General features: G+C 31.1%; 1 protein-coding gene across 1 annotated transcript in view; it reads right to left on the bottom strand.

Annotated features, from left to right (window-relative positions):
• Positions 1-1,667: 1,667 nt before the first annotated feature.
• The window catches only part of LOC143066842 (endoplasmic reticulum membrane-associated RNA degradation protein-like), a 28,887-nt gene continuing 17,765 nt past the window's right edge, over positions 1,668-12,789 (bottom strand). Inside the window, exons 14-18 of the mRNA XM_076239653.1 lie at positions 10,147-10,284; positions 8,811-8,892; positions 7,002-7,177; positions 6,356-6,457; positions 1,668-2,549 (exon numbers count right to left, since the gene is read on the bottom strand). Of these exons, the coding sequence (XP_076095768.1) occupies positions 2,420-2,549; positions 6,356-6,457; positions 7,002-7,177; positions 8,811-8,892; positions 10,147-10,284 (628 nt within the window). The 3' untranslated portion in view covers positions 1,668-2,419. The remainder of the gene's footprint in view (positions 2,550-6,355; positions 6,458-7,001; positions 7,178-8,810; positions 8,893-10,146; positions 10,285-12,789) is intronic.

The raw sequence follows: 12,789 nt of genomic DNA, 5'->3' as shown, positions 1-12,789 counted from the left end.
GGTATTGTTATACACAATCTTTTAGACTCATATATATATATATATATATATATTTATAGCATTGCTGGTGATCCGATGGATAAATCTGTTGTAGAGTTGTCACTGACTCAGACGTACTTATAAATATAATTATTTTCTGTGACTGTATCTTGCATTAATTTGTAGGATCCTTTACTATAGATATTTGAGCTGATCTGTAACAATAACATCTCCATGCCTTATATATCATGTACTGTAGTACACCGCTAGATTAAAACTGACGAGGAAAGGTAACACACGGCCACCGAAAGCTTTATTATTGTGAAGCCCAGGTGGTCCTGTGGTCTAGCGGGACGGCTACAGGGCGGGCGATTTATTGTCACGATATCTCAGTAGCATGGGTTCGAATCCTGGTGAGGGAAGAACAAATTTCGCAAATTTACAGATCTAACATTGTTGGGTTGATGTTTAGACGAGTTATATATTTATATATATATATATATATTATACTAGTATTTGATTATATTATTTGATATATATATATCAAACAGTAAAAGCAGTACTAGTAGGTATTTTCAAGATAATCAGGATAGCTTTACAGGATTCCAAATGCTCTAACTGAGAAACCTTAAACTATACTACACTCAATGAAGCAACTCATAATTAATGATATTAAAGAGACATTCAAGGATAATTTGTTTCCTTATCAAATGTTTAAGCAAGCTGAATTTTATAACAAGAGTGCACACGCTGAAATGTCTCGCCTTCTATACTAATCATTGATATTATGTTGATAGTCCTAAGTAGCTTTATTACAACTGTCACATAAACTTAACATTAACCAAGATAACTAAACAAAGACCAATGAACCTTGAAAATGATGTCAAGGTCAGAAAAACCATGCCAGACAGACATGTACAGCTAACAATGCTTCTATATAACATATATAGTTGACCCATTACTTATAGTTTAAGAAAAATAGACTAAAACACAAAAACTTAACACTGCAATGAACCATGAAAATGAGGTCACAGTCAAATAAAACCTGCGCGACTGACATAAAGATCATAAAATATTTCTATACACCAAATATAGTTGACCTATGGCATATAGTATGAGAAAAACAGACCAAAACACAAAAATTTAACTATAACCACTGAACCATGAAAATGAGGTCAAGGTTAGATGACACCTGCCAGTTGGACATGTACACCTTACAGTCCTTCCATACACCGAATATACTAGCCCTATTGCTTATAGTATCTGAGATATGGACTTGACCACCAAAACTTAACCTTGTTCACTGATCCATGAAATGAGGTCGAGGTCAAGTGAAAACTGTCTGACAGACATGAGGACCTTGCAAGGTACGCACATATCAAATATAGTTATCCTATTACTTATAATAAGAGAGAATTCAACATTACAAAAAATTTGAACTTTTTTTTTCAAGTGGTCACTGAACCATGAAAATGAGGTCAAGGACATTGGACATGTGACTGACGGAAACTTCGTATCATGAAGCATCTATATACAAAGTATGAAGCATCCAGGTCTTCCACCTTCTAAAATATAAAGCTTTTAAGAAGTGAGCTAACGCCGCCGCCGCCGTAGCTGCTGCCGCCGTCGCCAGATCCCTATCCCTATGTCGAGCTTTCTGCAACAAAAGTTGCAGGCTCGACAAAATTGGGGAATATATTAATGGGCAATCAAAAACCAAAATCAATTAATGACAAAAACTAGTCCACCAAACTACAAATTGAGTACTGTTAATTCAGAAAATAATGCGTGCATTTATTATTGCGATTTTGTCATTTTAGACTTAAATGCGATTTTAATTTTTACCATTTTGAGAAAAATCCGGTAAAATTCATATAAAATATTTCAAAATGCGAGTTTAAATTATTGCATTTACAACTCTGTCGCATTTTTCGCAATAATAAAAACCTCGCATTATTTTCTGAATTTTCAGTAACACATACTCCACAATACTCCAGGGACGAACTCAGGTGCTCTGAAAGGGTAAGCAGTCATAACTCCACTATTGACTTCTATTGTGTTACTATTGCAAGTAAAAACTGCTTTAAACTTTGAATTTCAAAGTGCATAGAAATCAAAATCTACCACAGAAAATAATAATATGACTTTGACATATACATGTAGTTTATATTTAAAGGGAAACATTACACAGGGTTTGGATATAAAGGATTCATGGCATTAAAATGGCATTAAAGAAAGTCAACTTTTCTTATGGTTTACATTCATCAAGGAATTTATCAGGATAAAAAGAAATGCATTATCTTATCTTGAAATATCTGTTCAAAATAATGCATCTTGACAATTGTAATTGCAATGAAAACTGTGAAACTAAAACTTTTGTACAGATGATCCACTAAATAATATAAGCACAAAAAAAAAAAAAACGGAATACTCTTATATATCAAATTATAAATTGTTTTAATCTATCCAAGGTTTTAATAGACAAGTTAGCACATTCCATCCATTTGTTGTTTTCAGAGTTTGTGTATGTCCGTAAATTTTCTGTAAATTGTAATACCATCTTTAAACATCTGAAAAATAAAGAAATATTACATGTAAAATATATTAACTAACCATACAATATAGTTACATTTACTAACTGAAGGGAGAAGTCCAGGGGAACATATTTCTGCACCCCTGTCAGCACTTGGGGCATATATTGGTATCTGTACATATGTAAATTGGTATCTGTTAATATGTAATTGGTATCTATACATATATGAAATTGATATCTGTACATATGTAATTGGTATCTGTACATATGAAATTGGTATCTGTTAATATGTAATTGGTATCTATACATATATGAAATTGGTATCTGTTAATATGTAATTGGTATCTATACATATATGAAATTGGTATCTGTTAATATCAATGAATATGCAATTGGTATCTATAAATATATGTAAGTTGGTATCCTGTGTAATTTGTTGGACTATAGTGGTTTGGTTGTATGTTTGTGTTTAATACCATTATCAATGACCTTGGCTTCATCATGCAGATCAGTTAAGATTAGTGGAGCAAGCAGAGAAACCAGAGGGAACACAAAACAAATATTTTAAACAGTTTTGAGAAAAAACATTTTATTACAATGCTATAAAGATTTCCAGAATAAAAATTGATGTTCTGTAACATATTTCCTAGCAATGATAAAGAAATGTTTCCTTTATGCTGATTTTACCAATTACTTTTTTCTAATTAGAATTTTCAATTAAATCATCGTGTGACAGAAAATTGTTTTCATGTCCTTCACGTCTTTATTATCATATTGTCATAAAAGACTGAACTTAAAAGACTTTAGAAATAGTAAATTATTCACAAGTATTCATAATTTTAAATGGAGCTTTGAACTTACAATTTATTCATATCAATTCAAGATAAGCATGTTTTAAATACTCCCTCTTCCAACCCCCAAAACTCCCAGAAAAAACAATACATGAATGTGTTGCTATTTGACACTATGCCCACCTCAGGGTAAAAACCCTAGTTTCACGTTATAATAAACAAATTGAATTTTTTATATTTTTCATGTCAGGCCTTTCATAGCAAATGATACAGTATGGATTTTTCCCACTGTTGATTATTGTAGGGTTGTCTTTGAGAAATTTTGTAGTTCTTATAGAACTGTATCTAACTATTGATACAATCAATTAGGTACCGGTATACATAATACATACATAAATTATTGAGGGTCAGTTGAAGTTCAATAAAATATCAATGAATACAAAATATAAATACTAACACCCCCCCCCCCCCCTCCTCAATTACATATACTTCTCAAAATATAAATAGTTTCCTACTATCACATTTCTGTGTTCAGTAAACCATGTAATCTAGCTCAAAACCACAATGAGGAATATATTATGAAAAGATCACCATTTCATATAATGTACATGTGTTCTAAGGATAAAGGTGAGTTGCTTTGTGGTGACCTTAAGCCTTAACTTAAAATTGACAAATGGAAGGACTGAGACATCGATTGGAAAACAATATTCAAACTACTATCATAAGAGGGGCAGAAAAAAATTAAAAATTCTGATTTTGATATCAATGGGATTGTTATTTCTAAAATATGTGCTTAATAGTGAGGTTGAAATTGTAAATTTTTAGTCATTCAAAAATATTTTGTTTGAAATATGATTTTCCCAATTTCATTACTTATACTTGCATTAGAACCTTATTTTTTTTTATTATGGTTACATGGTGAAAATATTAAACATTTTATTTACATGTATTCATTATTACGAAAAATTTGCCTTGCTACAAGATGAAGATCACATATCAACTACAAACTTTCATTCATATTGATATATCAATAAGGATTATTTTTCTACAGACAGATAATATTAAAGTTGCATTAATCAATTTTACAATTTGTCATTGATCAAAATTCTTATAGTTATAATAAAGGACACGAAAAAAACTCGCATGCTAAGTTTTTTTTTTAAATGATTAGAGACTGTTACAGTTCTGTAACTTTATTACATAACAGGAATTTATTTTTGCCCTTTATAGTCTGCACTACTTTCTAGTCTTTGTCAGACTTAGCTGAACCAAATGACTTAAGCCATGATAATTAATTCATCAGAAAGAATACTGTAGGATTGTAATTAAAACTTTTTTGTATTGATTTGAATGAGATATCATTTGTTTTGTGAATATTCAATTAACTTATAATGACTTTAGGTACCAGCGGTAAATATATACATGACAACAGCACGTCACAATTTGAAACATCAACACATTAATTTAATATCCATATAAATGATAAATCTGTAATAACTCTTATTCATTTAAAATATTAATGATGTTGAACACCACTACACTAAGTAATACATTAACCCATATATTTGACATTTAGTCTAATTTTTAAAGCTCTGTTTACAGCCTTTCTAGTAATTAATAATTTAAATCCAAGAAATAATGTAATGTCCATGATAATAATAAATGGGGAAAGTGTCCATGGGACACAGGATGCCCCCAATTGCATATAACGTTATAAATGGACATAACTCAAGAACTGTAAAAGTGATGCTACCCTAATTTGTACTTGATCTGAGTTTTGTGGTAATAAGCATTGTTTATATTTTTCATAACATTTAGTTCAGGCAAACTTAAGTCATCAATTTTTCCATTCGTAAAAGGGCATAACTCTAGAACGGTAAAAGTGACGCCACCAAAATTCAAACTTGATCTGTGTTTTGTAGTAATAAGCTTAGGGCTTGATGCAAAGGGTATCTCTCACAGCGAAGTTGGCATCTGATTGTGAGGTGTTATACATGAGTGTATTGGTCATCGAGCATCCTCTTGATTGAATTCGTCTAAATTACATGCTGGGGCAGTCTCAAATATCTCAAATAATATTGCTATTTGTTTGTTGGTTATATTTCCTACAACATGAGGAAGCAGATACTGCTTAAAGAAGTAATTTTCTGATGATATCAAACCCTAGTTCCATTATCATGTAGTCTATTTTTGCCCTAATTTTGTTTTCAACATGCTGATGTGCAAGCAACTACATATTGACTTAAAGGGAGCTACGTGCCTGTGTTTAGTGTATACCTGGTTACACGTTAGAAACACTAAGAACTTTCTGTATAGCCTAGAGAGAATGAATGACATTGAAAACATCAGAAAACACCTAAAACTCAAAATTTCTATAAATAAATAGCGAAATAAGTCTCAAGTCCAAACTGTTATGTTCCATCCAAATTGATTTGAATGGAATTTCCCCAACTAGAGGCTCCAAGGTATGCACATTTTAATATTTATATACTATGACAATAGCTTATGTGCATCAGCTAATTCCCAGCATATTAATATGAATAATTAAGTTGTTATCTTTTACTATCTTCGATGGCTTCATTAACATTTAAATGCATAGTCAACAAAAAATTGACAATCGATCAATCCAAATTAGCGCAGGAGTTACCTATCTCTAGTTAATTGAGCTGCTAGCTGATTTGCTCTCTTAACCAAAAGGAAGTGATCAGAATCCAAAATTTGTGTTTTTAGCCTACTAAAAGTTGTTGCCCTATCAATATATTATGGGGAGGGTCTGATTTATTGGGGTTAGTCCTTAAATAGTACAAGTATGCCACTTTATGGCAAACCGTTTGTATGCAGATTTTGGCAATTTACGAAATCAAAACTCCTAGCAACTAGAATTTTTCCTCAAACCATGAAAATGGCCACAAAAATAAATGAATCTACAGTACTCAAGAATATTGTAATGGAGTACATATTTGTAGTACAATATTTCTAAGTAAAATTGACTAGCTGAAAGAAGAAAAGTGGTTTATTCATCACTGGTTTTAGTTGTTACTATATATCTTACTTTATATGTTTTTTTTCTTCCAATTTCTTTGTTTCTATTGTAACCAGGTCACATGTGGTCAACCATACAATCAAATGTAAACTCTGGTGAATTATAAAACAACTGGAAGGAAATGTTAAAACAACAACAGATTAGGAATTCCAATTATTTTTTAAATTAAACAAATTACAATAGAAGCACTTAATATTATTAACTGATCTTTTAGTTTAAATATCTCAGTCACCAGACTTTCTGAAACAAAACATCAAACAGGAATTAAAAAAATTCTAAAGTACCGGTAAATCGAAAAAATGGAATTTGTTCAAATTACCATAGCAAAATTAAAAGTTTTTTTCTATTCAAGTAAGTTCTTGATGATTTTTTAATTCAATAGCAAATATTTTCATTTCGTAAGGTTGAAAAATTTCTATTCAAATACTCTTTGATCCTTTCTGAATTAATGGCACTTTAAATTTTTAAGGTTTTATAAGCCTCACTTTTTAATTGATTTCTAAAATAAAAAAAAAAAATAAAACAATAGAAATTCATTGGAGTACAACAATTCATTTGAAATTGAAAGTATGAATATCTAATGCTTGAAATTTGCAATGCAAATCATGAAACTAATTTGTCATGCCTCAGCGCTTATGGACAATAAGATACCTACCATTTAATCAACGATTGTAGATTGTTTCTTTGACGTGAACGTAATGTTTTATTTTTTAATTGTTCCTGACGTGTTTGAAGTGCTGTAAACACATGAGTAATCACAGTTTCACATTCTGTTACAATTCTCAATAATAAATTTATAATTTCACCATCTTGATTCCCTGACCCCGAATCCTGTAAGAAGAAAAGAACATCATTTTCTAATACAAGAATTTCAAGGTCTGGCTTCATTTTTTGTGCTAATTAAACGAATAATGTTTGCAAAACAATGACTTTTGGTTTTAAATGTAATGAATGTTTTTTTTCTGTTTTCTACTGTAACAATGAACAGTTTGTAGCTAAAATTAAAGTACCCATATCTATGAAAAAAGTGACAATGTAATTTGTATAAGAACAAGTTAAATTTTGAGGAAACTATGTGTAACCATGGTAGCTATATCTTGTCAAAATGAGTCTATTCAGGATATAGTAAATTTTTTTAACAATAAACTACAGTTCCATGCAATTTTACTTCTTATGATGTTGACCGAAGACTCAAGCTTACAAAACAGTTTAGAACGGTTCAACTCTTTTATGAAATCATGCAGCAAGAATAAAAGAGAGTAGTGGGTTAAACATCAAACTGTAATACAAAAAAAACCCAAAAAAACAGAAAAGATGGCTTCCCCCAAACTGTAAGGGCTGGCAACATAGGCGGATCCAGGGGCCCCCCCTTTCGTGGGAAAAATTTGGTTGATTATATAGGGAATCATTGAAGCATGACTGGAGCGGGCCCCCCCTTAGGTCAGTCAGCGGGCCCCTCCTTAGGAAAAGTTCTGGATCCGCCACTGGGCAAAAATATATTACTATCATGGAAAAAATTGTTCTTATATTCAGTCATTTTGTTTTCAATTAAAATGCCTTGTCATAATTTTGTTTAATTGCTTTAGATATGTTTCGGCCATATTAACAGTATACATTGCATATGTTTACCTGGTAGAAAGGAAAAAAACTAAGTCAACAACTGGTTTAAAAATCAAGTGTCTTTAGAATATGTAAAGATCTAAATTGACATATCTTAAAATTTCAAATAAAGGCAACAGTAGTATACCGCTGTTCAAACTCATAAATCCATGGACAAAAAACAAAATCGGGGTAACAAACTAAAACTGAGGGAAACGCATTAAATATAAGAGGAGAACAACGACACAACACTGCAATGTAATACACACAGAAACGGACCAAGCATCAGACAAAATCCCACGAGAAAAACAAATATAACATCAAAACCAAATACATGAATTTGGGATAGACAAGTACCGTGACACGTCTTATCGCAATGTGAATTTACACTCAAAATTAAGACAAAACAAACGACGCAACGTTAAAATGTAACACATACAGAAACGAACTATAATATAACAATGGCCATATTCCTGACTTGGTACAGGACATTTTTAAAGAAAAAAATGGCGGGTTGAACCTGGTTTTGTGGCATGTCAAACCTCCCCTTTTATAGCCATGTGAAATATAACATTAAAAGGACAACTCAACACCACAGGACTACAATATAAATAAATTGGAGAATACAATTGACAAAGAAACACACGAACAACAGCCAACAAAAGGCAACAAGTTGAAAATTTTAATACGTCAGAAGTGCATTTTATCCACACAAGATCCACCAGTGACGCCCAGATACAAAAGTTTGAAAGCCGAAACAAGCACAAAGTCGAACAGCATCGAGGACCAAAAGATCAAAAAAGTTGTGCCAAAAACGGCCAGGGTTTTCTGTTAGTTACCAGAACATCCTTATTATTTTCCTTACCTTATATCTGAAAAGAGTTTGTATTTTTATATTTAACATTTCACCAATAAATACACTGCAATCAGCAAATGGTGAAAATACTCTGAAATAGAAAAATAGAGAATCCATTAATAACAACAAAAGTGACTTTTATACATATCCAATTTTATGATTGTGGTCTGATAAGTTAGTTTTCATACTCAACATGTGATGTTCTGAGTCATGTCAAAAAATGAAAAAAAAAATAAAAGACAAACAACAGTCTGTAACAGGCTCATAAAAAACTAGATTCAGTGGCGGATCCAGCCATTTTAAAAAGGGGGTTCCCAACCCAGAGTCAAGGGGAGGGGGGTTCCATCTATATGCTCCCATTCAAATGCATTGATCGGCCAAAAAAAAGGGGGGTTCCAACCCCCGGAGCCCCCCCCCCTGGATCTGCAACTGAGATTAGCAACAAAAACCCTACCAAAAAGCCAGTGATGATTTCAAAAGCTCTGAAAGAGTGAACGAATCAGGCTTCCCATTTGGAACCCCTTGTATTGCTCATGATGATGGTAAGTACATAGATGGTGTTCGGTCTCATTTGGTTATGTCTCAGTTGAGGTAAGAAACATCAACTGGAACATATCTGTGACACAAATATTTTATGACTGTTAACCAACTCATGATGACAATCTTTAACATTTCTAAGGGATGACTTAAACTTTACCATTAAAAACCCTTAGTTTAATGGTATTCTTGTATTAAAGTAGCAACACTCTATCAAGGAAGTCATTATATGAAACACAAGCTCTTCAATATTATATACAATACAACAAGCTCTAAATCATCCAGAGCCTAGAAAACTTGTAAAGTTCCAATATAAATAAATGTCTTAAAAATATTTTTTTTTAAAATAATCAGAATTGGAACAGGGACATGCACAAGTATAGAAGAGTTCCACTTAATTTTTAATGTTGAGATCATAACCATACTTTTTCAACCTTCATCAGCGGAAATACTCAAAGATATATCATTTATTCATCATTCACGCACGAACTTGTCTCAGAAAAAAATATATCTTTGTAACTTTCAGGTATAGAGATGTGATTTTTTTCTGAAGCAAGTTCTTGTAACTTTCTGCCAGAACTTGCCATCATCCGATGTTCAGTACTTCTGTACTTTGATTAATGTTGATATTTTAACCATACTATTTCAACCTTCATCAGCGGAAATACTCAAAGATATATCAAAGAACATAAACAGAAATCATCACAGGAAAAGGAAATACTATATAATATATGACAAATTTTATTTCAGCTCATTTGGAGATTTCACTCAAGTCTTTCCATTCTGCGACATAATTAGATATTATTACCTGTTCAAAACTTCCTGAATTGTCTTTCTAATATTCCATTTATTACATAACTGATTGATTATAGCTGTCGTTTCTTTTGTTATTAAATCATTTTCTTGAAAATTAGAATCAATGATTTCCTTGTCATTCCAATGGGTTCTAAAAATATCAAAAGAAAATCTAATACTACAAAGAAATAAATATGGATATAAATGCTATTGGTTTAAGATGAAACTCAAGATTATTTTCGCTTTCAGATGAAATTCAAAAATTCAAAATATGGATCAGACTTTCTCCTTTCTACTGGGGATAAGTCTCGAAAAGCAAAATAATTAACAAACTGAAAATTGATTTTTTAAACAAAGTAGAAAGTAAATGTTTCCTCACTTTTAAAATGCGACTGAATTCAAAAATTTACAATCAGGCAAAGGAAGTTTTGTGTTAGTCAATAAAACCTTTTAAACAATATAATTGAATATTTCATTGCAGTAACTGATGTCATTTCAAGCTATAAATCATTTAAATTGAATATTTTATAGCAAACATATCTTTTTCCAAATAAAAGTGATAAAACAAAAAACACATAAATGATAAGCAAAATAAAAAAAAAAGGAAACCAATATTAATTTCAGTATAAACATTGCAAATAAACATTTTAATGTTACTTGAATATTGATTGATGTGTTGCTTTTAAAATTATGCATAAACATTCAAAAGTACAATAAAATCATTACTGAAAATTAGTTTAATTGTCAATTTATGTTAATATAATGGTACAATGCTACATTAAGGGAGACGCATTACATTTACAGATATCAGGGGATTCAATTTTTTCTATTACGATTGCCCCCTTGATGTATTTACACATATTTTTTAAAAGGTAACACTGGTAAAATATATAGAAAATTAAGATTTTTAAACTTAACATTAAAAACCAGGTGCTCCGCAGGGCGCAGCTTTATACGACGGCAGAGGTCGATCCCTGAACAGTTGGGGAAGGTATGGACAAAACATTTAAGCGTGATACAGCTCTGAATTTGGATTGTGATCAAATTTTTGACATTATATGGGTTTTTTACACAAAACAAATGTCAAGATTTTACAAATCAATTAAAGATTTCTTCTTCAAACTTATTTAAATCTAAAATTAAATAGTTGACACAGCATAGGTTTCTGACACAGAATGAATGTGGTCTAATGAACTTAAAAATTTTTTTGCCTTTGAGCAATTCACTATGCTGTTGAATATTAATCCTGTCAAAAAAATGTTTGAAGAAATTTTCTTTTTATTTATGAAATCTGAAATGAGAACAAGTATGGACACAACTTTTTAGCTAAAAATATTTTAGATAAGATAAGGAAAAAAAAACTTCATCAGCAACATTTTATATTGGCAAATTTCCAATGAAGTTATTTACATAAAGTTATTGGCAAATAAAAATAGAAAATGACATCATAGTCATGTCTGGCAAATATCCAACATTCATTATCTAAAAACATTTTAGATAAGATAAGGAAAAAAAGCTTCATCAGCAACATTTTATATTGGCAAATTTCCAATGAAGTTATTTACATAAAGTTATTGGCAAATAAAAATAGAAAATGACATCATAGTCATGTCTGGCAAATTTCCAACATATATTATCAACTACTATTCTATACAAAGAAAGATAACTCCAATTGAAAATTAATTGCTATTGCACAATATTGTGCAATTAGATATTTCTTGCTATTGTGCAATACTGTGCAATTGAAAATTTCTTGCTATTGCACAACACTTGATATGGAATCCTGATTTGGACCAACTTGAAAACTGGGCCCATAATCAAAAATCAAAGTACATGTTTAGATAAAGCATATCAAATAAGCCCAATAATTTAATTTTTGTTAAAATCAAACTTAGTTTAATTTTGGACCCTTTGGACCTTAATGTAGACCAATTTGAAAACTGGACCAAAAATTAAGAATCTACATACACAGTTAGATTTGGCATATCAAAGAACCCATTTATTCAATTTTTGATGAAATCAAACAAAGTTTAATTTTGGACCCCCATTTGGACCAACTTGAAAACTAGGCCAATAATTAAAAATCTAAGTACATTTTTAAATTCAGCATATCAAAGAACCCCAAGGATTCAATTTTTGTTAAAATCAAACTAAGTTTAATTTTGGACCCTTTGGACCTTAATGTAGACCAATTTGAAAATGGGACCAAAAATTAAGAATCTACATACATAGTTAGATTCGGCATATCAAAGAACCCCAATTATTCAATTTTTGATGAAATCACACAAAGTTCAATTTTGGACCCTTTGGGCCCCTTATTCCTAAACTGTTGGGACCAAAACTCCCAAAATCAAACCCAACCTTCCTTTTATGGTCATAAACCTTGTGTTTAAATTTCATAGATTTCTATTTACTTATACTAAAGTTATGGTGCAAAAACAAAAAATAATGCTTATTTGGGCCCCTTTTTGGCCCCTAATTCATAAACTGTTGTGACCTCAACTCCAAAAATCAATCCCAACCTTCCTTTTGTGGTCATAAACCTTGTGTTTAAATTTCATTGATTTCTATTTACTTATACTAAAGTTATTGTGCGAAAACCAAGAATAATGCTTATTTGGGCCCTTTTTTGGCCCTTAATTCCTAAATTGTTGGA

Source organism: Mytilus galloprovincialis, chromosome 3 (assembly GCF_965363235.1).
Source record: "Mytilus galloprovincialis chromosome 3, xbMytGall1.hap1.1, whole genome shotgun sequence".
Classification (NCBI taxonomy): domain Eukaryota; kingdom Metazoa; phylum Mollusca; class Bivalvia; order Mytilida; family Mytilidae; genus Mytilus; species Mytilus galloprovincialis.
This window is presented reverse-complemented; position numbering and strand designations above follow the sequence as displayed.